At 54.6% G+C, this 25,422-nt stretch overlaps 4 protein-coding genes across 4 annotated transcripts; 2 read left to right on the top strand and 2 right to left on the bottom strand.

Moving 5' to 3' along the window:
• Positions 1 to 6,325: 6,325 nt before the first annotated feature.
• TRIREDRAFT_58170 (uncharacterized protein) lies at positions 6,326 to 7,624 on the bottom strand (the record flags this gene model as incomplete). Its single annotated transcript, XM_006963107.1, has 2 exons — positions 6,326 to 6,823; positions 6,887 to 7,624. The coding sequence occupies 2 exons, from the start codon at positions 7,622 to 7,624 to the stop codon at positions 6,326 to 6,328; spliced, it is 1,236 nt and encodes a 411-aa protein (XP_006963169.1).
• Positions 7,625 to 9,922: 2,298 nt separating this feature from the next.
• Positions 9,923 to 12,445, top strand: TRIREDRAFT_75742 (uncharacterized protein; the record flags this gene model as incomplete). Its single annotated transcript, XM_006963293.1, has 3 exons — positions 9,923 to 10,673; positions 10,739 to 11,135; positions 11,231 to 12,445. The coding sequence occupies 3 exons, from the start codon at positions 9,923 to 9,925 to the stop codon at positions 12,276 to 12,278; spliced, it is 2,196 nt and encodes a 731-aa protein (XP_006963355.1). The 3' UTR covers positions 12,279 to 12,445.
• Positions 12,446 to 13,689: 1,244 nt separating this feature from the next.
• TRIREDRAFT_58130 (uncharacterized protein) lies at positions 13,690 to 15,234 on the bottom strand (the record flags this gene model as incomplete). Its single annotated transcript, XM_006963106.1, has 1 exon — positions 13,690 to 15,234. One exon carries the CDS (start codon positions 15,232 to 15,234, stop codon positions 13,690 to 13,692), a length of 1,545 nt encoding a protein of 514 aa, XP_006963168.1.
• Positions 15,235 to 20,923: 5,689 nt separating this feature from the next.
• On the top strand, positions 20,924 to 22,152 carry TRIREDRAFT_104721 (syntaxin; the record flags this gene model as incomplete). Its single annotated transcript, XM_006963292.1, has 4 exons — positions 20,924 to 21,146; positions 21,330 to 21,450; positions 21,721 to 21,871; positions 22,000 to 22,152. 4 exons carry the CDS (start codon positions 20,924 to 20,926, stop codon positions 22,150 to 22,152), a joined length of 648 nt encoding a protein of 215 aa, XP_006963354.1.
• Positions 22,153 to 25,422: the final 3,270 nt, after the last annotated feature.

The raw sequence follows: 25,422 nt of genomic DNA, 5'->3' as shown, positions 1-25,422 counted from the left end.
AGAGGACTAGCGCTGCTGCTCAAGCTAGCGCACGAAGGACATGCCATGGCCATGATGGCACGAAATACATACTGCAAGAGGTACCGAGGGCATCCATATTGTACCTACTTCCACAAACTGACGCTTGGCACCGCTCTGCACAGCAGGTGCCGCCGAGTACCAACTACCTTAGGTAGTATTACTACAATTGATACAAGCACCAAGCGATAATATCGATTGCCCTCATCATGGAGTCGCAGCCGCCACAAGACTCGCGGCACGGAATCTCTTCTCCGCGCTTGTGCGACTGTGGGAGGAGATGAGACGAGGTGGACTGACTGCACGTGCATAAGGTATAGTAGTAAGATGTACCTGTACCCGGATGACTGACTCGTCTGCTTGGGCAGATGACAGTGTCAAAGAAAGGAAAGAACAGAGAACATCCGAGAACTAAGATACTATCAGGCAAGGAAGGGCCTAGCGGGGAGGGTGACGGTTAAGCAAGAACGGAAAGGGCAGCAAGATAAAATCAAACAAAAAGAAAAAAGAAGAAGGAAAAAAAAAAAAAAACACTGAAACAGAACCCCAACCACTACGAGCCGCCTCGGAATACATCCGACGACACTAGGACAACAGCAGCAACGGCCAAGCGCACCAACAAGCAACAGCAAGAGCAGCCCTGGAGGACCAAGGGAACCAAGACTAGGAGGCCGGTGCACAAGCTCCCGACAGCCACCCCCAAGCAAAAAGAAGTCACCGGGTCTGGCTCTGCACCTCTTCGTTGCGTCTTGGCCCTTTTGCTATCAATCGGACATGGCAGGCAATTGTTGTCGTATCATCATCAGCTCAACAAATGGTCGCAGCAACACTCGTATCAGTACACCTGCAAAGATATCGATCCCCTGCCTTGTTGTCATTCTTGCCTTTCTCCCCCACCCATCCTTCGACTGCAACTCCATACGATACCTACCTAGTAGGTACATAGGTCTCGGCGTGGAAGGTAACATCACCAAGGCCATCGACTGCAGCAGCGGAGCGGCAGACAAGACGAAGTGGCCGTTCTAATTCCAATACAGTACAGACGAGTCCTGGGAATGGGCTGCGGCTTTTGTGTGCCCACGTGTGTCCTGTCAGAGTAAGCTGTCGACTCGTCCTTCTCCACACATTCACACTGACACTGACGTTGCCTGCCATTGATGCCATCGCCCGCCTCTTCCCCCTCGCCAAAAAAAAGTCAACCACCACCAAACACCACACGAGTAGAGCCGAACATCTTGGCTCTGCGTGTCTCTAGCCTCTCTCTCTAGGCCGTCATGCTACTCCCTCTCGATCCTAGCACCTCATGCAAGCAGCACCACCTGGTCCCCATCTTTTAACCGGCGTCACCTCCATCTCCCATCTCCATCTTCCTCCCACTCGTCTCGTGTCGTTTCTCGTCCTTCTTCCTCGTCTTCCTCCGGCTTCCTTCTCGCACCCCTGTCGCCGCCGTCTCGTCTAGCACGCGGACTAGTACCCGTTGAGCGTGGTGCGTGCTTCTGGGGGCCAGGGCTTGTTTTTTTAATCACCGCCTCGCCTCACCTGTCACCCAGCGCTGCCACCCAACTGACAACCTACCTCCACGCAAGCCCTGCTCACTCGTCGATGCTTGATGTTGCATCCATCCACTCATCCCCAATCATCCCAGGCCCGCTCAGCCAGCCGGTTGCTGCTCCAGAGGTACCGGGTACTGACGCGCAAAGACTTTGCCTGCGGCGATTGCTGCTGCTTATGGTGGCTGCCTGTCCTCGCACGAAGGTAGCTGCTGTACTGCATACCTACGAGTACAGTAGTACTGACCTAGGTAGGTAGCAGATGATATTACAAAGTAAACAGCCAGCCATCCATCCTACCACTCTCAGCCAGTCAAGCCAGCTTTCTCACGCACACACCGCATGCACGCACGCACGCAGGCGAAGTCAAATCAGTTCGCCATGTCCGGGTGTCCTTGTCCCTCTCGTACGAGTGCTCCATCCTCCTCGAGCAAAGTCCGTGCCAAGTCGCAGGCGACGCAACTTGGGGGGCGCCATCGGTACATGGACAAGGGCGCTGCGCTTGTTGATGCCGCAATATGACGACGCAGCGGCGGCCAACGATGCTGTCTGCCGCTTCTCAAACGGCTTCGCTAAAGCAGAATCGTCTGGAGATGCCGTCTCCCAACATTTGACTCGGCGACTCAAGATACCGCCTATTGCTGCTCACTCGCAAGAGTTCCTGTACTAGGATTAACGGTTTGGTAGGGGAAGAGAAGATCGGGGTCCTCGTGCCCTTGAAGCCTCGCCTCGCCTACAGCCTGCTTCCGACGTCCGCTCATTGTATGCTACTACTATGCCAAAGACGCGCACACGCACACACGCACGTACATACATACACACAAACTCCATCCGCGCTCGGCACATCACCAAAACGAGGAGCCGCGTCGGCCAGTTGCGCAAACGCCGTTTAGCCCGCGGCACATGGCGGTACATGCGAGGCCGCACCGGCCACGCGCCCACACACGTGTACACTCGTATGCACACACATACACACACACACACACATACCTACAGCATGCACATAAACGCTCGCGGCAAGGTAAGGTAGTATCGGTACTTGTACTTGTACTTGAGCGCCCAAGACAACGCCGACTCGTCCCGTTCCTTTTTCGCCACACCCAAGCAACCCCTACCGCTAGTCCCTCTTCTCCATCATTCCCCAATTCGGCTAGCCGCAACGCTCAGGCCAAAAGGGACCCTTTCTTTCTCTTCTGTATTTCCCTCTCTTTTTTTTTCTCCCACGCTAAGACACTTGCAGTGCCGGGCCTAATGCCAGCAAGTACCAGCGACCTGCAACGTCCCAGCAGTACGTACTGTACCTCATCCGCTCTTCAAGTGCTCCACCCCCAATCAGGAAATTCCAGCCCAAAGCCTGGCAGATGAGAATCAACAAGGGACTCGGCAGGCGGACGAGCAGCAGGACGGAACAGCCTTTTGCCTTGCTTGTCATGCCAGCGCTGCGTCAGACGGCATTAGTACCGACTCTTGAGAGCCACTCGCCAGAGATGGTCTGTGGATGCACGAGAATGTGTGCGCATGTAGGTGCAAGAGAGGACCTACCTACCTAGGTACTACTAGTTACTAGTATCTACACACACACTTGTAGGTACCATTCGTACCTACTTATACTCACTAACCCGCTCTCACATACTTGTACATACAGACACCCCCTACGAGAAGTCTTTCTTCCTCTTCTTGTCCTTTTTCACCTCATCCGCCTACGAGCCCATTCGGTACTGTAATGACCGCCTCGCGGAACCCGCTTTTGCTGCAAACTCGCGTCCCCATAATTCCGCTCCTCCACCCAAGGGATGATGATGATGATGATGCTCTTTGGACGGCTTTGCTGATCGATGTTGCTCCTCGCTTTGCCGCCCGCCTCTGAAACAAGCCATGGCGTACTATTACCACTTCTTGTAGGCAGAAACAAGGTAAGTACTTAACCTATGGAGGCATGTAATGTACTCGTACCTCGCAGTACTCCGTACGGCGTGAGCATATGCGCGTCTCATGCAATGGCACTCTCACTATCTACGTATTCTATCTGTTCCATCCGTCTGTCTAATACAAGGTAACGCCATTACATACTGCATATTCGTCGTCGTCTATCTGATGAGGCGATTGCTGGAATGTCTGTGCTCATATACAGTACCCATAAGGCACATAAAGTATAATATATGCAGGCAAGCAATCGGAAGACTGCTCCTACACGTACCTACCAAGCACGTAATATCAGACACTGGGGGGAATCAAACCTGCCAGCATGCGTAACAGGCAGGCCTCTTGTTTTCTCCCTCATCCCCCGTGATTGCAATCGCTACTGTACGGAGCAAAAGATGGGCAGACTGTCAAAGTCCAGATGATCAGAGTAGGCCGCTGAATGGAGCAGGCTATCTTGTCCCGTTTCCGTACCCAAACCGCCTGCTCGATGATGGACATGGAGACTATTAGGTATCAACGACCTTGGCTCGTCCACACATACATATTACAGATGGACAAGATTATGAAAAGCTCCGAGGGTGGCAAGTTGAATGCGTCAAGATAAAACAGCCGCCGCGTGATACAGCATGTTGACCGACCATGGAGGAATCCAAAGGCGGGACTTGGCGGAGATGTATGTATGTAATATGAAGCAGCACAAAAGGAGGAGTGATGCTCGTTTGTGGCCAGAGAGTTGTCACTACAGGTACAGCCTTGGCTGGCTGGATCAGCATCAAGCGGCGCGGTCTATCAATCCGTGTTTCCCATTGCTACCCAGCACATCCGTATATATCACTACAGACACATATACATACGCACTCACACATATACACTTGAAGACATTCAATCCTGACTACACAGTGTTTCTAGTCCTTGTAGAAAAGCATTACACAAATATCTGTTGCTTCAAGAATGGTAGCCTAGCCAAGGTAGCATCGCAGGCAGTCCAACATGCCCCCCCCTTATCGACCTTTATCCCACGGCGTTGGGCTCGTCAGAACACAACCCTCTTTCCAACCAAACAGATAAACAAGACAGAAAAGAACAAGGACCAGGCTCGACGAAGAGCCTGCCCCCATGTTTCTTCTTTTCTTTCTCAGTCGCTTAAAGTTACATCACAGCACGTTAGCCTACATGCATACCTCACATACCCTGTCTATAACTGTCGTCAGGCTATTATGGGGAGTCCGCGCCATCCATGTATGTATTACTCGTTGAAATCCTCCTCCTCTCTTCCCCGTTGCCTCCGTCGATCCATACTCTTACATAGGCAAATACTGCATGCAAAGGCAAGGTATTTGAGGCAAAAACCGACAAAAAGCGTGGGAGATGAGCCAGCCTGGCAATCCATCCATCCATCCAGCCTGCTGACTACCGCCAATCCCAAAGCCCCCCCACGCATGAGAAGGAGAAGAGATGGACATACCTAGGTACCTCATTCAGTACATCCCCCTTCAAACATACAACATATGAGACCCAAATAAAGAGATGAATCAGGCCGCGGAAGTCGGGGAAGACTAAAAAACAAGGGAATAACAAAGGTTCAGGCGGCAGACGTCCTCACTCTTTAACACGGACAAACGACGTCAGTCAACATGACTTTCAAACCAATCATCCCAGTCCAAACAAGGATACCCTACATTTCCCCCCCCCATACAAACATACATACATACATGACATTTGCATTCACTTGCTTTCCTCGGCATCGCCTTTACCTCCGCGAGTCCGCTCAGCAAACGGCGAATAAAGAGCGCCTCCCCCCCATATCCTGATGTCATCTCCAGGCCAAGTGGGAAGAAGCGCACATCAGCCTCTGTCTTTCATCTGCCAATAGAGAAGTTGCCGAGACGCCCTTTTTGCTGCATGGACGCTGAATCCACAAGCCTTGGATAGCATAATTCAACAAGGTTTCAAGGCCAAGGAAAGGGAACGATCTTGTCCCAAATGGCATCGGGAGGTGGCCAAAGGATCTCCGGTCCATTTCGTTTCGTCTCTCCACTCGTGTCTGTTTCCTCTACTCTTCTCTACTCCTCATTCTTTGAGACATTTCACTCGATGTAATTGGCGCTTATCCCCTAAACCCCCTTCGTCAAGCGTTGTCTGAATTAGAATTGATAATGATGAAGCGCATGCTAATAGCGGCTCAGGTGATAAAACAACAACAGAAACACCAATGTAAGAGCCCCCGAAAGGAGGCAAGACAAGACAAAGACAAGGGCCGCCGATGCTATTACAGCCGAGTAGCATGCTAAGCCCACGTTGAGTGAAAGCATGGCCCTTTTCACCGTCATCTCGTCTTGTCTTCTGAACCCACCCCTCCTGTTACTGTTTTGCGAGGCAAAATCAGCCAGTTGCCCATTCCCCCATTCCCCTTCATGCCACCCCGTGCTCATGATATCGTAGCTGGTTGAAAGTCCATGGCCGTCTCCCCAAAAATTATGCCGGTCCCAGTCCCATGCAATAACGCAGGACGGGACATGATGTATGAAAAGAGCACCCGCCAGCGCCAGCGCCCTCCTTGCTAAATATTAACCCCCGTGGGAGACGTGTTCCGTTGCCGTCTCTCATTGCCATCATCGCCATATCCATAGGGAATAACGTAGGCTGATCACATGCTGTGGCCAGAGCTGTCCGCTGCTTGGCAGATGGGCTTCTGCCTGAAGCCTCGAGAGCTTGACACCCAAAAACCCCAATTCCCCTTGCTTTGCTTTCCCCCCTTTCCATTTCCTCTGTCCAGCTCTATCCATTTATTATCGTTGCTTCCCGTTTCTATTTGGTCATGACCTGGGCGCTCTCTATTCGTTTCGTGACCACGTCTTCTCCCGGAGCGGCATCTCCTTTCCTGCCGCCGCACGGCTTCCATCCTCCTCTGCCTTGTAGGCCCAGTACTCGCCGAGTCTTGACTCGGCGTACGAGGCGTAGTCAAAGTCAATGTGCGAAATGGTAGCCTGGATCAGCGCCCAGATGCCCCAGTAGAAGCCCGGGATCCCGCGGAAAACGTCCACCTCTTGCATTAGCTTCTTAGTCTCCTCTTCCAGATCCATCTCTTGGCCTGACAGCTTAGCGTACGATGCAACGTATTCGCGGATAAAGGCGTGTCGCTGCGGCCGGGTCGGCATGGCCGAGTAGTCGCAGTCATAGCCGGCCCACTCGGCAAAGTGGTTGGAGATGTCAAACGCGGCAGGCGATGGTGTCGCATATTCGTAATCGATGAAGCTCACGGACAGCTCCTGGCCGGGTTCGTGGTGCATGATGATGTTGGCACTCAGGAGGTCGCAGTGGGCAAAGACCAGCTACATCGCCAGGTTAGCTTTGGGAAGAAAAAAGAAGGTTGCGGCAGACCGAAAGATACATACCCCGTCCCGTCCGAGCCCGGGGCGCTGGCTGAGCTTCTCAATCATCTCTTCCAGCTCACGCTGCAGCAGAGCCTGTCGTTCGCGCTGCTGCTCTGTGTCTGTCGGCAAGGCCAGGATCCATTTCTGCATGGTCGACCACAGGTTGGGAATCGGCTTGCCGGCCGCTGCCTTGGTGATCATGGCCTTGCGGCGGCTGTCGTCGCTGTCAGAATTGCCATCCTCGGCCGGCTCCTCTCCCTTGATGGCCGAGTCGGGCAGACACGGGACCGTGGCATGCCACTGAGCCAGTCGTCGGGCAACGGCTGCGAGCAATGCCGGGTCGGAGAGGTCCTTGGGCTGGGCCACGGTGCCGGGAACGAAGCGGTACAGCATGCCGTTGGCGAAGCGCGCCAACAGCTCCGGAGCCAGGCCATGCTTCATCAGTAGCTCGTGGTTCGCTGCCTCGCGCTCCCGGTCGATGATTACGGCGGTGCCGTTGCCGTAGGCCCGGAGCAGTACGGCCTCTCGGTCGATATCAGCCTTGGACAGGCCTGGTCGACGGTTGACGGCTTTGAGGAGAGTATTGGTGATGCCATCGGTGAAGCGGACAAAGTCGACCTTGGAGTCGTCGCTGGCCCAATCGGGGAACAGGCTCAAGATGAGCTTCAGGGCCGACTGTGAATCGCTGCTATCGTATGTGACGGGAAGGAACCTGACGTGACCGTGGGCATTGCCCTTGGTGGTGGCGGCTGGTGACATGGTGACAAGAGTTGATTGTGGGATTGTTGGCCAGGATGATGAGTTGAGAGGACGGCTGGGAAGATGGTGAGGATTGCACGTGAAACAAGAACGAGGTCAAGTGCGCGGCGATTTCGTGTTATATCGCTTTTCGTTCCTCCTCCTTCGGCTCTCTTCTTCGTGTTATATCAATCGGTCTACCGGTTTCTGGACCATGGACCTTGCAACGTTGTTCAGAGTAGGGTCGCTCAACAAACTGGCGCAGTAAACCGGTGTCCAGGGGTGCTTCTTGTCTGCCGTTCTCAGCCTGGCGGGAATGTCCCGTTGCGTCTGGTCTGTCGGAAGTGCGCTGATAAGAATCGTCGTACGAAGCGCAAGAGCAGGTAGGACGCGAGGCCTAGACGACGATGGTCGTGATTGCGGCGAACAAAGGGAGTGTCGTAATGGTATGCCAAAGCACCCGGATGGTCTCAAACGGGCTGGCGAATGGCGGGAGCGCGGGAGAGGCTGGAGGAATCGCACACGACCTGTTGCCCTCCGTAGCGGTTCGACGTTGTGTGTGTGTGTGAAAAGACCGAGAGGCGTCGAATTGGGGGTGGGCCGCTTGTGGGAAGGGTAGGACGGCTTGCCATGTGACGGTGGCTGCAATCCAGAGGCACGAGACAAGCCCCCCGAGCAATAGATTGGGGGTTTAGATTAGGGGGGTGCGAGGCGAGCGGGAACAGAGAGGGGGTACTTTGGACAGCGGCAAAATGGCAGCGAAACAGCGGCGATTGAGCGTAGACGCCAAAGTACTCTGCGGAGTGACGACGCCGGCGGCTCTCGAAGCTGCAGGGTCCAAAATGTTGGAGTCGCTGGCCGGAGGTCGCGTCAAGCCTGAGAACTGCGAAATTTTGTTGGGATACTGGCCAGCAGCTGGTGGCGCTACGCTGGATGGGGCTAGCGCAGTGCAAACATCCCGGCAGAATGGCGAGGGACGCTGAAGCTGAGCAGAGGTAGCCGAGAGGTAGACTGTAGCCAGAGCTCTGTGCTGTTATACTTGCTCAGCGCTGGAGAGGTACTTTGCACGTGCTTGAAACGTGACTGCGCTAGTCTTTGGGGGGGCATCACCTGCTAAGATTGAGGTCCCTTTTTCAGCGCAAGGGACGAACTCGTTCACCGCCCTGGTGCAGAAAAAGCCATGAATGGCAATGATACAGCAAGATGCAGAGCGACTTCAGAACGCACTGAATTGTAATGTTATTGAGGTCACATACAGTGTCTGAGGTAATCTTGCTGACTGCAAATAGGTAGCGATTACGCGTCTTTGGTCAAAGTACATGTACGGCTTACTGCTTACCTAGGTAGACAATGAACTGCCTACCTACCTAGTAACAAGCCTTCATCTGCGTCCCTGTCGAGGCACAGGCACAGCTTCCCCGTTAGCTTTTGGCATGTGAAGGCGTCTATGTGGTGTTGGCCAGCTGGTTACAGGGGCCTTTTGCAGTGGAGATGCGCCGTCTGTCGATGAGTTTAGGCCTCTCCAACTGCTGCCCCGCATTCGCTACCAACTGAGAGCCCGCTGTCCAGCACCCCAGATAGCATGAATGCGGTAATGCTCCCAGCTCGGCCTTGACAGGATGAAGCTGTAACCTTTCACTTGTACAACGTGCTGCTGTGAGAAGGATACGACAACTGTTACTACCTATGATGCCATTTCTATTCCATCAGGAAAATACTTGCGCTCTTACAATCTGCAAGTCGTCGCCGGTTCACGTTCAATACCTTTGTCATGTTGCCTTACCTATAGCGTTCAAGCTGATAGCGATTGAATGATTGGTGCTAACGTAAGAACTGAGAGACTGTATAGAGTACTCGCCGTTGCACGACATTTCGCAGTAGATGTAGGTAGTCGCAACCTCACCTTGATACACAACCAGCAAGCTCTGCTCAGATCAAGCTGCACCACTACCACCAGAGACCGACCGCAAACCGCCTAGCGTCGACATCTCAACAACTTCATGCCAGATCCAACCAGAGCCGTGTCTTCTTGTTTGTCAACTCACCTCGTGACCGTCTGCATCGACAATTCGTGGCCTCTTGTCCTGCAAGGCATCATCTGATAGACGTCAACTCGCTTGCAGCGGCGGATCCAGCGTCTACGAATTATTACACAAGACACAAGCACAACAAGCACGGACACGACGCAGCCAACTTGTCCCTCCATCGTGACGCTCACCAGCATCAAACCGCCCACCTCCCGACAGTGACGGCGACAGTGGTTGGTCCCGCCGCATCATGTAAGGCGCCCGGCCGCCTCAGCTCCCTGAATCTGCGGCCATGTCGTGCGTCAACGACGAAAACTTCCTCGCCGTCGCGCTCGTCATCAACCGCTCCCGCGATGGGCCGGCCTTTGTCTTCCACTATCCCTCTCATGTTCCCGCCCTCACCAACGGGCACGAAAAGTCGGATGTCATAGACGTCGAAGACATCCTCTTTGAGCAGATTGCACCGCCCTCCGGCGCCGAGAACGGCCCGGAGCCCGCCGAGGACGGGGGTGTCCGAGATGACCACTACACCACCGAGGCGGGAGTCCAGGTCGTTCCTTGGGAGCACGTAGCAGGCTTTCCGGCCAGGGACCTTGCGTACATCTTGACCCCGGCCAGGCCCTATCACAAGAAGATTTTTCAGCTCTCTCTCGACCCGCTGCTCTGCATCTCCTATCCAATCCACGTGCCTGAGAATGGGAAGTGGAAGAAGACGAAAAAGGCCAACAAGGAGGTTGACGATAACATTGCGCCAGACGAGCCCAATCCTCCACCTACCAGCAAAACAGACTCCAACCCCGAAAAGACCAAAGATGGTAAGAGGGACGAGTCAGACGAAGACAAGCGCAGCTCCATGACCATGTTCAACCTCGTCTTCTTCTTAGACCCCAAGAGGCACGAGGCCAAGGAGCTCGTCGACTCCTTGTTCTCCAATATTGTGAAGAAAGTCAACAAAGCATATCAGTACAGCCAGCAGCACAGTGAGTTTGTGTGGAAAGAATCTAAGCGTATCTTGGCCGCAAAAGAAAAGGCTCGTGAAGATAGTGAGTCTTTTGTCTCCGGAACCATGTGAAAAAGGGGCGCAGGAGGCTAATCACTTGCACACCAGAAAAGAAGATGAGTGCTCTATGGAAAGAACTCATCCAAAATTCTTCATTGGCAGCCTCAATGTGTGAGGTCTACAACGCCATCTCTCAGAACAGGATTGCGACATTGCACCTGGACACTGTGGACGGCATCCTGACCCCGTCTGTTCAGATTCCCGTGCCCTTCTTCGTGGCTGATCTGCCGGCAGAGGACGATGAGCGCCACCGCGGCCTCTGGCTCACGACATCAAACGCCTTCCTGAGCCAGGATGCCCTTGAGGAGCCAGGGTTCTTGGACCGCAACTTTGCCCTCCTGCTCATGGACGATGAAAAGAAGATTATCGCCGAGCTGCAAAACGACCGCGATCCCACCACTCTATCCATGATTGAGTTTGTGCGGCTCGCGAAGCCAACCGTGTCGTGAGTACTTCCTTTGCCCCCCCCCCCCCTCTGTTCCCTGTTCGTCCTGCATGTCCACGGTTCCCCTATTCTCTAACCTGGCATATCTGGTGTAGCTTTTATCAAGTCGGCCAAAGCAACATCCTCACGCTGGATCAAGTCCGCAAGTATGCCCAGCACTTCATTTTCTGGCGCCGCGCCATCGCCATCCCGCCTCTACACCCCCGCGACGTCTACATCGTCTCCCCCAACTGTGACCTGGAGAGGCTGCCCCAGGACGCCCAGGACTGGCAGAGGGCCTTTCCCCTGGCGCCGCCCCTGTCTACCTTCCTCGCCGAGCTGTCTGTGCTGCCGAGGCCGTACAAGCACATTTCGCCCAGCAAGGCCCATCGGCCGCTGTACCTCCGCATGCTGGCCTGGCTGATGCGCGGCGGCTGGGTGACGCAGCTGTGCACGTTTGCCTACGTCGTCGTGTGGCCGGAGATACTCTACGAAGTCGACTACGAGATGGAGGCAGAGGAACTGGGCATTGCCACGTCTTCTGTCGACGGAGGCGATGCCACCAGCATCCACACAACGCAGGAAAACGCCGACGCCCAGTCGACTCACTCATCACTCGCCTCGCCAACCCAGCCGCAGCATCCGCCACAACCACCGCACCAGCAGCAGCAGCAACAACAACAACAACAGACGCCTCCAGATGCCCATGCCCTATCTCAGTCTCCCTCCTCCCACGGCCCCAAGCCATCCACCACCACCACCCTCTCCGCAGCCGAGCACTCGGCCGAAATGGCCCGCCTCGAGCGCATCGCCATCAAAGCCCACCGCGAAGCCGCCGACAAGGCCACCGCCCACGCCCGCAAGACGAGCCCCGTCCCGACACCCAACCCGTCGCTCAACGACGCGCCGCACCTCGCCGGCCTCACGCCGCACATCATCCTCGACCCGAAAAAGGCCGCGGGCAAGGAGTCGCGCTACCTGGCCGCCATTGCGCGGCGCTTCCGCGACGACAAGCTCAGGAGCGGGTGGCAGCTGCTGTGCAAGTACTTTGACGGGCGGTGCGCGCTCGAGCGGATTGCGCTGCAGGAGGACATGAAGAGGAAGGAGGCGTGGGCTTTGTTGACGGGCATGAGGGAGTATTTGCTCTTGACGAGGCATTGGTAGTACAGGGGGGGATGATGCCCTTTTTGACTTGACGCCGGGCATTGCTTTGGATTTTCTCTTGACGGGATAGTTGGTAGTAGAAAGTGTGAGTGTGGTAATGTCTTGTGTGACGGATGGTTTCTACTGGATCTGATAATGGATGTAACAAACAGGTCTCTCATGACCTGGACAGCATAGGGGTTATGTACCATACATCACGTCGAAAACAAGACACATTGATGGATATAAAGAGCAAAGACTTCATCTCAGCCGTTTATTTGGTCATAAGTGGTATCTGAAAAGTAAAACCGTAACAAAGAAATGCAAGTAGAAAAAGAAAAAGCAAGAGTCAAAGCGGGAACACGCAAAAGGGGGTAAGGGGGAGGATGGGGTGATGTTGATGAGTTGGTAATGAAATTAAATACACCGGATGCAGAAAACACGAAAAGCGCAGTGGCTTCTTTAAAAAGAAAGAGCCAGGAGAATGAAATGAACAATCAAAAAGGAATGAAAAGACCTATATCAGCATCATCCCGGGTATTCTCCCTCCTTCCCCTCCCCCACCAGACCGACACTAAAGCATCGTCTGCCAGACCTTCTGACGTAGAAACAAGGAAGATGTGGGGTAAAAAACCGAGGTACTCGTAGGTAGAAAGGAAAAAAATGAGACCATAAGACCAGTCGTAGTAGGGGACATCTCACACTATGAGAGCCCCCCCTCTGAATCGTGTCCCCCCCGCCTAAAGGAAACCAACAAATGCATATCTCATAACGGGTTGTAGTACTACCAAATAGAGCGCTCGACAGCTGTAACGTGGAAAAGAGAAAACATGAGAAGAAAAGATGTCTCATTGCCCAGAGAAGGACGTATAAAGTTGGGTGTGTGTGTGTGTGTGTGTGTGTGTTTGTTGGAAAAGCAAAGAGAAAAAGAGACGCACAGTCCCTTTGTGCTGTAATGCAGTAGTATATGAAAGAACCAGTCGTCGAGGAAGAGAAAAGAAAAACAAGAGACGAGATGGAAAAGGAAAAGAAAAACTTGATCCATCCTATATGTGAAAGCCATGCCCAATGCCCAATGCCCAATGCCTGTGACACGCACACCCTATCACTTTAAAAAGGAAAAGGGAAGATAATGACGAGGGCCCTGCCGATGTAATAGATGACACCTAAAACGCCGGCCAGCATGGGCCCTTGAACATGTTCCTCGGAACACGCCGAGGCCCACAGGACCTCTTCTCCGAGGTGTTCACTGCGAAGTTGCAGCTAAACACCAGTGGCCGCAGCACAGCAGGGCGCGGAAACGCAAAATCAAAGAGGAAATCAGGATAGCAGATCGATAAGAGGCCAGGAATGGCAAGATGCCAGGAAACGGAATGGAGACGGGCAGAGATGGCAAGATGGGTGGAGAGACGCTCGGACTAATCACTCATATCTACTGAGTAAGGTCCATGTCGTACTCGTCCTCCTCTTTGAAGTGCATTGGGGCATTGGCGTCGTCATCCGGGTCGTGCCAGAATTGAGCAGTGTCTCCGATATCACCAGGCATCCCACCGCTGCCACTGCCCTCGGGAGTAATGCCAACAGAGTCGAGGCTGCCACCCAACCCATTAGTGGGCTCACCGCGATAGTCGGTGTGATGAGGCACACGCAGGCCTGAGCCAGAGGTGCGGCTGTAGGAAAAGGATCCCGTGTCGTTCCTGGTGATGGCATCCATGAGCTCGGACTGCATCCGGCGCTCGTCGTCGGTCGGCTCAAAGGGCAAAGTGCCGCCCAGCTCCACAATGGTGTTCATCAGCTCCTCCTGCTGCTGCAGCTTGAGATGCAGCATCCACATGAGGTCTCGCGTCCAGCTGACAGCGCCGTTGAGAATATCGCCCTTGTTGGGGCCTTTGTCTTTGTCTTCAATGGGCAGGCCAGTCGTGATATTGCCAGCGCCAGCGCCGGCAGCCCTCCTGGCACCGGGTCCGGCAAGCCCAGAGGTAGCGCTTGACACGCCGGTGAGGGTGGGCGACAGGGGCGTGCCGTTGGAGATGAGCTTGCGAATCTTTTCGTCTTCCAGTCGATGTGTGGGCACGAGCCTGCTGAGGTCCTGGATCCTCTCGTTGATGTTGTCACGGCGGCGGCGCTCCACGAGGTTGTGGGACTCGCGACGGCGCTTCCGCTTCATCTCCTGGGTGGACATGGCGTTGCCCACGCCGAGCTTGGCTGGCATGGAGGTGCCCCCCTTCATCATGACCTCGTTGATCTGCACCATGCTTGGCTGCATGGGAGATGAAAAGCCAGAGTTGAACGAGGCCGGAATGCTTCCGCTGGGGGTGTTGAGCCAATGGCCAGAGGGCGACTTGTCCGTCCGCAGAGACTGCGGGCCAAAGCCGGGAGAGTCTTGGGCACTGCCGATGGGGATGCTGTGCATGCTGTTGGTCTTGGGGGTCATTGGGTGTCTGGTGTTGGAGGCTTTCCTCTGCATCTGCTGGGACATCCGGGCCCTCGCCTTGGCGTTGAGGAAGTTTGGGTCGTTTCCGTCCGCCATGTCAGCGGCGGCCAGCGGGGACTGCGAGTAGGACAGCGGAGACTGCAAGGGGTTGCCAAGGGCGCGGTAGTGGGTGTTGTAGGCGTACGGGCTCTGGATGGGATCACCATCGGGCGTGTTGGAGTAGCCGTTGATGTGTGACGGGTCGATCTGGAGGGAAGAGCCGCGGTGCGACTGGAAGGTGTTTTGGTAGCCCATGTTCATGCCATGGAAGTCTTGGCCCTGGCCATGAAGGCCGGACTGGCCGTCTGAAGGAAGGCCATCCAGCAGCTCGTCATCGGCGAAGACGGCAGAGCCGCTGGAGAAGCCGTTGGTGTTGGAAGCTGTGTTGAAGTTGGTATTGGCAAAGGACGGGGAGGAGTATCCGCCCGACATGGCCAGGTCATTGGGGTCGATGTGGCCGCCATTTGGGCCAGACCCAAACTGGGTGAAGCCGTGCTGGGCCATCGCGGGGAGAGAAGTCGGATGGCTTTTGCTCGGTGCAAGAGGCTCGCCGGTCGGCGGGCAGAGAAGTAACTGGGCACGAGTTTGCCTTAAGTCTTGTCGGGTGTTTGTGAGCGCTCCTTCAGCACGCTTGGTGATTGCTTGACGAAGCGACCGAAGAGCGGTCTCGGAGTTTCGAGGGTTCGGCAGATGATGCCTGATGAGGGATCGGGTCGCGGCTACAGCGAAAGGAGAAGAAGGGAAAGAGTCAGCCCGAGAGCGCGCAAGAAGACAGTTTGGCTGCTCAGCCCGTGCGCGACAAAACAAAACCGCTGATCAAATAGCCGGCGGCAGCGACGGAGCCTGTTGGCCTGACGTGGCGCAAGCGATCGGACAGAGAAATGGAGGGACCGGGAAGACGAAATGCGTAGGAGGGGCTGACAAGAGAGAGAGAGAGAGAGACTAACTTGACACAAAAATAAGGGCACCGTTGGCGCAAGCGTTTGCGAGATGAGACACGATGCCTTGCAGACGCCAGATGCGAGAATCGAGATGTCGGATGCCAGATGCGAAGATCAAGATCGAGATCGCGGCGGCGAGAAATGCTCCAAGCGTTGAGAGGAGGGAGGAGGGAGCGGGTTAGGGGGGGGTGCGAGGGCTGTCAAAGATGCGATGCGATGTGATGCCAGCAGCTTCCGGAGGGGTTTGGCGACGATTTGCTTTTTTTGTGAGCCCAAGGGCCGAAGTCGTTCTCGGCAACTTGCTGCTAGACGCTGCTAGAGGAGCGTGCGAGGGGAAGCTAAAATAAATACCATGCAAAATAGCTCGGAATAGTGAGTGGCAGGGTGCAGGCAGCCGGTGCGATGAGGAGGGGCGGAAATGGCGGGCTGCTGTGTAACTGGGGTGCAGGCGGTGACGGGCGCTTGGGAACCCGCAAGGAAGAGCGTAGGTAGGTGAGAAAAGCGCGGGATGCGCACGAGGGTCGCGGTGCGATGACGCTGATGAGCGCCAGATGCCAGCCGCGAGGTGAAGCCTCTGGGACAAGGGTTCAAGCTGCCCTTCCTTTGCTGAGCGCTTTTTTTCCTGATTAGCCTGTCGGAGGTTCTGAGGCGCTTCCGTTGTAGTAGTGGTAGTGGCAGCAGTGATAGTAGATGAAGGACTAGAGGTGCAGAGACAAGGCGGATGAGGAGGAGGAGGAGGAGGAGGGGCTCATGGGGCTGGAGGCATGGACGAATAGACGACAAGACGACGAGACGTTGAGACGATGTTGGGAGAGGGGGGGGGGGGGGGGGGGGGGGGGGGGGGAGAAGAAACAATGAAGTTGGTGAGGGGACGAATAACGGGCCAAGGCGATCTGCCCACCAAAGTGCTTTGGTGTAGTGGTTTCTTTCTTTCTTTCCTGCGCTTCCCGTGAGGGGCGTTGCAGCGAGTCTAGATGCAATGCCACCTGCGCGGGGGAGGAGAATGTGACGGAGGGGGGGAGGGATGCAACAAGGGATTTTGGGGGGGAGGGAGGTGGACGAGGGAGATGACGGTCGATTTGACTCACCAAGAAGGGAACAAATAGTATAGATGTTGAGTAGGTCGTCGCCTATGGCGAAGTAGGTGCAGAGAGGTAGATGTAGTTGTTATATGGCGATAGGTACCTTGTATGTCTGTTGGTTGTAGTACCTTAGGTAAACCGCCTTATCGCGGGGAATTATCGTATCCCCAGTATGGTGTCTGGTGGACTGGGCACAATATAGCGCTCCGGACGGTGGGCAACGGGCGTCGCAGCTCTCGGGACAGAAGCTTCAACTCTGTTGCGCCTATTTGTTGACTGAACAAACCAATGCTGCATGCGATGATAATATGCCCTCGTTCCGTCGCTGCGGCAGGATGGCCTTGGCGTCGTCGGCTTCGGTAAAGCGGGCTGCCAAACCCTGCGTGCCGCGTAGCACAATGACGAAAGGGCGAGGACCTTCAATAGGTTGCAGGCCCACAATCCCCAAAGAACGAGGATGCGGATCGCTGGAATTGGAGAGACTTTGGCGCTCCAAAGGCCAGCGAAAGACGGGAGGCTGAGGAGGCGCGCGGGCACTAGCGGCGGTGGTTGAGATGGTAATACCTACTGTAACCGTGCTTGCTTGCTTGCTGTAGTATGTGCAGACAGAGAGAGAGCTGAGGGAGGGTCAAGGGCAATAGGTTGGAATAGTATTCCCGGAGAGATAGTAATACTAGCCAGGCCAAACTGTGGTTAGGCAGTCTGGCACCAAAGCAATGCACGATGATGCGCGTAAATGCGTCCTCGGGGTATGCTGTGCAGGAGGATGCTACTAGTAAGGTAGTAGCAGAAGATGTGAGTGGGCGCCGTGTCCAGCAGCCGCAGGTTGTTTTGTTGGTGATGTGGAGAAGGGAGGAGAGGAGGTGAGGCGAGTCCGTAGCCACAAGACGAACAAAGAGAGTCGAGAGCAGGAATCAAAAGATGGCTCGGCGCCGCTTTGGTGGGACGAGGCCTTCAAATATTCAAACTCTGGCCTTTTGTATCCTCGCCGTGCTCCATCCAGAGGTGAGGTGAGACGGCGTTCGTCTTTCTGCCTCTTGCAGCTGTTAGCAATCCCTCCCCTGCTAGTGCACGCAACAGCCAGCCGCCAGAGACGCACGTCTTCTCGGATCTGTCTCTAGTAATCTCCTCTGACCAGACGAGCTGAAAGCCGATGGCCGTATTCCTGGGTTGAGAGCGAGAGCGGTAGCGGCAGTAGCGCGCCGGTGTCGTGGTTGTTATTGGTGTGCTGGATAGGTAGGTATTCTGCCTGTTTGGTAGGCCTGTGACTCTGTTCCGTGGTGGATGGAACAGGAGAGCGAAGTCCTGTTGAGGTGGCGGCCTTGATGGAGGTGCCCGCGATAAGCTGATAGGCCGCTGAGCTGGGCGTCGACGGGCTTTGAGGCGCCCTTTTGCGGCTTTATTGTTCTTTCGGGGGGAGGAGGGCTCGTCTTTCTCGTCTTCTTCTCGCCGAGGCCCTATTTAAGCTCTGTCGCCTGCAGCCTTACTCTCTCGCATGCAGCTACGGCTGTCGGCGAATGAGGACGAGGCGCACGACTGGATCAAGCCCGATGCAAGACGCCTAGCTGACGACGATCCAAAAGGGCACAACAAAGCACAGCTGCGGGTAAATGTGAATCACGCCAGCCAAGGAAAGGTAAGGTAAGGTGTATGGCAAGGTATGGCGGTGGTAGTATGGTAGAAACGGTCCCGAGTGAGAGGTATCTAGCCCTTCCTTCGGGTCGCTCTAGATGCCGCTTGTAGATGGACCAGCCGATAATGTCCCAGATGTGGCCTAGCTGTACCAGACGGAGTTGGCGATAGTCTCTGTGGTTGCGCTGCGTCTTCTCTCAGGGCTCGTACGTGCATACGCATATGCAAGTGCTTATACATAAATGTATGTGTGATGAGATGGGCCACAGCTTTGTGCACTTGCTATCGTTGGGTCCAAGTAGGAGACACCTTTGATGCTTGCTGTTGGCCGAGGCGGACGAACCGGGCCGTGCGGGCTCTTTTTATGTAGTGAGGCGTACAGTACCTTAGGTCTGAAGTATGAGGAATGCGGGAGGACTTGTTAGGCTGCAGCCTGTGACAGACTGCGGAGAGGCTCAAGGCAAGGCAAAGTCGGTTCAGAAAAAGCAGCAGCAGATGGGAAGTGCAGATGGATGCACGGCGATGCAGGTTAAGGATCATTCCAAATCTTCTCCTCAATATCTCGGCATCAAGGTACCCGGACCTCACACTTTATACTCGTCTGTCCAGTGCCGGCAACTAAAAATACCGTATCCAAAAGTACGAGGAATCTCTGATGCCTTTCTCGTCTTCTGACTCGGTTGCGAGCGCCGCGATAGAGTGGTTGGCCCGCTCCCCCTCTAGCAACCACACCCACGTTACAGCCAGGAGGGAGGGGGGGGGAAGGGGGGGAGAGAGAGAAGGCAGAGAGACCAGGTTGAGCGTGACTCGATGCCGTTAAGACATTCAGCGCCAGGCTCGCTATTGCTCTCCGGGGGAGGGGGGTCTACCATCGCCGGGCGATATGAACCATCGCAGTGTCTCTGGTGGTCATGCGTTGCTAGCCTTCCGTGAGCCATCTACCGACTGGGCCACGCGGTCATGTAAGGCACCGGGTTCCAGAGGTCAGCCCCATGGCGATGACGATGACGACTCTGGACGCCCTGTCTCTGCTTCTGCTCTGCCCGGCTCGCCTGTGGTCTGCTGTCCTCTTGCTCTTCCCCTTGTTGGGTCCAGCGCTTAGATACCGTGGCGATGCTCCGCGTGGTGGTGGTTGAGCTGGACGAGTACGAGTGCTGTGGCTTGGTAACATAGGCAAGTAGGTAGGCACCTAGTAAGTTATCTAGTTGGCAGATCAAGTCGGCCCTGGCCAGGCACAGACAGCGATTTGATGGGCTACATACATTAGGCTACCGTAGAGATTGTCTGGGTGTGGTGTACACGGAACACGGAGCACGGAATATGAATACGGCGTCGCAGCGCTTGCCACCAACAAGATGCACATACATACCGAGATAGTACTCGTACCTGCTCTGGTGCTACAAAACTGCCCTTTTCAAGACGCAAGGTCGATCGATCAGATAGCTGTTAGTATTCCGCGACTCAAGTTCCTGCAACATTGCCGTAAACGGTTGAAAAAGTCGGTCAGCCAGCTTCGTACTTCGAAACAAAACAGAGCATGCCATGCCTCTGCGGAATGCTCAAGCCCCCCCTCTTCGCTCCGTCGCCGTTGCAACCAGGCCAGAAACTCGGCCATACCAGAGAGGCGATGACGTTGTTGGTGCCGCTTATCGCTACTAACTTATCGCCCAGGGCACCTCGAGCCTTATCCGCGCCACGGTGAGCGGCATTACAGAGGTACCTGCCCACTAACTGCGTACCTATTAGGTACCTACCAAGCGGCACTCTTCTCTCACCTTGGGGGGGACCAGACATTTCTTGGAGCTCAAGCTCACTGAACCCCAGCGGTGCGACCGCGCTAAGCAGCGCCTGGCCCAGTGCTGCCAATCATGTGCCCCCCCCTCCAACGACGCATCGTCTCTCTTGATCCCACACCCCTTGAATCTGGCCCGAACCTCCCCTCGTCAACCTTCGCGCTCCCGCTGCCAGATTCCCCATCCGAGCGTGCTCTGTCCCAATAGCAAGCAGCAGCCATCTTCAGACGACGTCCATCGCTTCAAACGCCTCCGGCCGCATTCCTCCCACCCCCACCAGCCCGTGCCGCCCGCTGCCTCCCAGCCGTCGCCATCGCTGCCGACGCGGCCGTTGCCTCGTGCCCGCGATAGTCGAAGCTTGTAAAGGTAGGCAGTCCAATACTTCTGCTTGCCCCGGCCCCCCTCACCCTCATTCTCGTCCTCTTCTCGTACCTGCTCTCAGCCACACCCAGCGCTTCTATACATATCTGATCATGCCCCCTCGACTGACCATGTCCACAGTGGAGCTAGCCAGCTTCTAAGCTCTTAGGGCTGTCATCTATCAATCGCTGAGTGTGAGCCCGGCGACAGACAGAAAGGAGAGACACACTGAGAGAAAGAGAGAGAGAGAGAGAGGACCGACACCCCCCTCCCCCTCCCCCGTCTCCCTTGGCCCTTTTACCTCAAAAGGTCTGCCGCATCGATCGGAGTGTCTTGCCCGCCCGCTGCTGCTGTCAAGCTTGCCGATTTGTCGCCGACCTCGACCATGGCTTCCAGTAGTTTTCGAGATTCCATCAACTCCCTGGGCTGGAGCCGGCGTCAAGAGGCGCCCATCACCACGTCTCAGCAGTCGTCTGGCCTTCTAGCCTCCCTCCAGAACCTGAACCCATTCCAGGATCGTGGCTATACGGTCCTTCCCACATCGGAGGCTCCAGGAGCGCCTCTGCCGGCGCCCAGTCGGCGCGAAGAGGAGGAAGGCTGGTTTGTGCGTGAGTCAAGCCTCGACATTGTCCCATCGCCTACACGGCGCGCCCTCTTGTGCCCCCCCCCTCCTTCTTCCTCGCTCCCCTGCAGGCGAAACATGTGCATTGCAGCCCTAGCTCGCACCTTGGATGCTGCATGTGATGCAGATGCTACGCTTCGTGGCTGGATGTAGCTAACATGGAGTGTAGTAAGTCGATGGGACCGCATGCTGGTATTCGCCTTTTGTAATCTGGCTGCCGCCGCCTGTTTCGTCATCTGCTTCACCCTGTTCCCGGTTCTGTCTCTGAGACCTCGCAAGTTTGTGATTCTGTAAGTCTCTCTGATGACGTCGCTTGTCTTCGTTTCGCAAAGCTGCTTCCCACCCATGTTGCTTTTTTCTTGCTGCTGCCCTAGCCCCCCCTTGCTATCCCCAACAATCTGTCCTTGACACCTGTCACACCTGTCCTATCAAGACATGCATGCCCGCAATATGCCTAGCCGGAATTCTCGGTAGACGGTATTGCATCAATCACTTGCATGCCTCCATACCTGCCGAGACCAAGCACCCCTGTTGCTGCGCATTGCTAATCCCCCACCTAGATGGACGGTTGGATCGACACTCTTCCTGGCATCTTTTGCTGCCATTATGGGGCCCATGAACTACATCTACCACCTCTTTTCGGCACCCAGACTGCCATTTACCGCTGCCTACTTTGGCTCCATTGCGTTGACTCTTGTATTCGCCATCAAGGTAGGTCCAGAGTCCCCCCCCCCCCCCTCTTCTCCTTCCCTACATCTATCCCCTCATCTTTTGCGAGAGCATGGGAGGCGGGAATGCCGCGTATCAACAAGCCGAGAAGCGTTGCTAAATCGGACAAGGTTCAAAGCACCATCCTCACCCTCTTTTCCGCGGTGGCACAACTTGCTGCCTTGCTGTGGTACTTGGTCAGTTATTTCCCCATGGGTTCCACAGGACTGCGCCTGGCAACCTCGTACGGAGCAAGGCAGGCTACGGCATGGTTGTCTGGGTGAGTTCTGGTTGAGACGTAGCATCGGGCAAGCTTGTCGCCCTGCAAAATCCACGCCGGACGCGTAATGCCACTTGGGTAGGTTCGCTTGTGTTTCGTAAAATGTACCATGGATATGTATTATGTTGGAAGCCTGGAGTTTTGCACTTCCTTGATAGCCTTCGGAACCTGGGTAGTTGTTCTCTGTAGCAATACCTCTTGAACCAAGTCCCTAAAAGCGTGCCTGTCTAGTGGATTGCCGAAGCTCGATTTGCGGCCTTGTGCATAATCTAGTGTCCATCACCAACCTCTCACGGGAAACTAATGCATGAATCTCTCCGGACATTTTTTCCACTGAGCAGACACGGCACATCTCGTGCACGTGCCAGAAACACAAGCACGTACTGGGATAATAGGCAGAGCGGGCAAGAGGTCACCTGCCATCAATGTCAAGGGAGGGGGGGGAGGGGAAGAGGGTTGGACGGAGGTCGTTGACATGTACAATGTACCTTACCTGGGTACTTTACTTTGAAGCTGTACGGAAGAAAACAAGTGTGTGTATCAATGTATTTTGTGAAGAGGAAGAGGGGGGAAAGGGTTTGGTTGCACAGGCTCTTCTTCATACTCAGGTAGGTAGGTAGGTATGTTGAGACAGTCCAGTCCAGTCCAGTCTTGGGCTCCTATTTTGTGTTGCGTGAGACCAATATCTGGGTTGTGTAGGTACATATCTGCCTGCCTGCGATGACGATCATGTTTGGGTTACATGATTTGGGATGGGTTGCTGGAGGGAGGGGCAATGAATGGCTTGAGGTTGGTATAGTAGGTAGGTGTAAAGTCCTTGAGGTATGCTTGGATGAACGTTACTTCTCGAGTGTTGATGGGAAATAATTGTTACTGTGCTGAAAGATTGTCTTGGAGTCAGAGGTAAAGTGCTCAGGATGCCAATAACAACCCCCGGACAAACTTCCCATGAGATTTTTAGTAATACTAATATCCTGCAAGGTGAAATTCAGGTCGCGCAGCCAGGTTTTTGCGTAAGCCACAGCTGTCCTGAAGAAGCAAACAACAGGGGCCACCGGAACAGCTTTTTGATTGTTGTAGTACCTAGGTAGGTAAAGGTAAGTAAGGTAGTAGTAGCAATAAGGTGCTGAGATGGAAAATGAACCGAGTGAGGTGAGGTGGCTTGAACGGATACCCGGACCCGGCTACCTGGAGGTACCTAGAGATAGTCAAAGGAAAGACAGAACGGCGATACAACATGATTCCCAGAGTTGCTTCTTTTGTCCTCGGGTTGCGAAGCACAAAGACCTCGTATCCTGGATAATACTAATTCCGTCATAGGTAGTGTCTATTTGCGGTGCCGGGTTACGGGGCATGTATTACACACATTCGTATGTACGCAAGGGCTGGACTGAGACAAGTCAAGTGGCCCTCGGCAAAGATGACTCTTACTTACATGTACCAATGTTAGCAGCATGTTGCGGAGCATTTGCTGCTGCCGACGGTGTTAAACCTGCTGTTACGGTACCTCGTCTCACGTACCGCTGCCTCGTCGCCCGTGGGAGTGCATGAGAGATTAAAAGGCGCGTCGGCAGTACCATTGCAAGAGGGGGCCGAGAGCCAAGCATCACTGACGAGAATCAAGCTGTCTTCTTGTTGACTACCTTCATCGGTATACTTTCTATGGCCAAGAGACAGACCCAAGGTAGCATAGTACAAGATCTGTTGATGGAAGAGAAAGACGAGAAAGTTGACCTTTATCGCGGGTTATCGCTTGTCGATAAGAGCGATAAACGATAAATGGCCCGAGGATAAGGTGGACAACAACTTGAACCTACTACTAACCTACGTAAAATGCCGTGTGAAGAAACAATCTCCCGGCATCCTGCCTGCTGATCACGAAGCGACATCAAGGAGCCCGATCGTGTGAGACACAGTGGCCGACATCAGTGATTACCTGTATGTACAAAATTAGAACGACCACCTACGCAACATGCATGGCCGCAGAGCGAGAGCCTCGCGGGTTGCGGGCTGCCAATGGGAGCTCTGACGATTACCATCAGAAAATAGCTGCGACACGCATCCTGACCTGGCGGCGCATTCCGGCGGAGCAGGAGAGAGAGGGAAATGCTCCGGGGAAAAAGCGCGCTGGATAATAGCCTGCAAAGTGCAACCTCTGCGCAAGCTTGTTGCACCAGAACAAACCAGAACAAAGGCAAGCAATCAAGAACTGTAAGTAGGTACCTAGTAGGTAAGGCAGGTATCAATCTTATGAATTGAGGCGGCACACGGACACGGCCCATGAATTTGAATGAATGCTGTGAATGAGAAATGACTCGGCGCTAGAAAACGGGCATGTCTCACGCCGGCCGCCAGCCTCCAATTCGCTGCTTTGCTGGCTCAAGGCTTGGTGCTTTTTGGTATGTACATGTGTCACTGCCAATCCAACACCAAAAGTGGCCCAAGGCAGGAAAAAGGCAAAAAAAAAAAAAAAAAAGGAAGACAAAAGAAAAGAAAGAAACCACTTTGCGCCACGGCATGCCGAAAAAACCTGGGGGATCGTGAAAAGTCTAAACCATGGCAAACGCGATACTCAACAAGGCAGCGCTATACAAGGACGACGCATGGCAGCCTTGAGGACTGCACATGGCAAACAGGCACCAAAAAGTCAATTTCACGACGACGTCGTCTATAATAATTTGTGTATTCTGAAGCACAAACAACACGCAATCCCCCTCTCTGTCCGTCTCGCTCTCATTCATTCTCTTGGTCACCACAAATGCCTACCTACACACTACCGACTCGACCCGACGTCCGGTTGCCCAGATTTGCCTATTCGCGCATTTTGGCAGCCCGGCCGCTCCACTCGCGGCGCAGCCCAGCCAGACGATTTTGCATTTAGCATCCAATTCCATCAAACGCAGCTGTGGGCCGGCCTCGGAAAGCCCCAGCGCTTTGCCCTCGAACCGGACAGTTCGAGTTTCGAATGGATTGCATCAGCTCAGCCTCTCTCTGCGTCCCGGCAAGGGCCCTTGTTACCTCGCTGTCTAGACGTCTTACTGGAAAATCATCATCATCCTCATTATCACCCGGGTGTCAACGCTCTTTCTGTTCCCAATAGTACCTATAGTAGTACCTATCTCACTCTTATTAATCATCGTCATCTCCCTCCCCTCCCATCCCCCCGGCCCATTCCTCACAAAGGCATCAGCGCCCAGCCTCTTACGACTCTATATCCTCTGACCTACTTATTTGGGACCGGCAGCGCTGTAAGAGCGTGCTTCCATAGGCCCGC

This window comes from Trichoderma reesei, assembly GCF_000167675.1.
Source record: "Trichoderma reesei QM6a unplaced genomic scaffold TRIREscaffold_4, whole genome shotgun sequence".
Classification (NCBI taxonomy): Eukaryota; Fungi; Ascomycota; class Sordariomycetes; order Hypocreales; family Hypocreaceae; genus Trichoderma; species Trichoderma reesei.
This window is presented reverse-complemented; position numbering and strand designations above follow the sequence as displayed.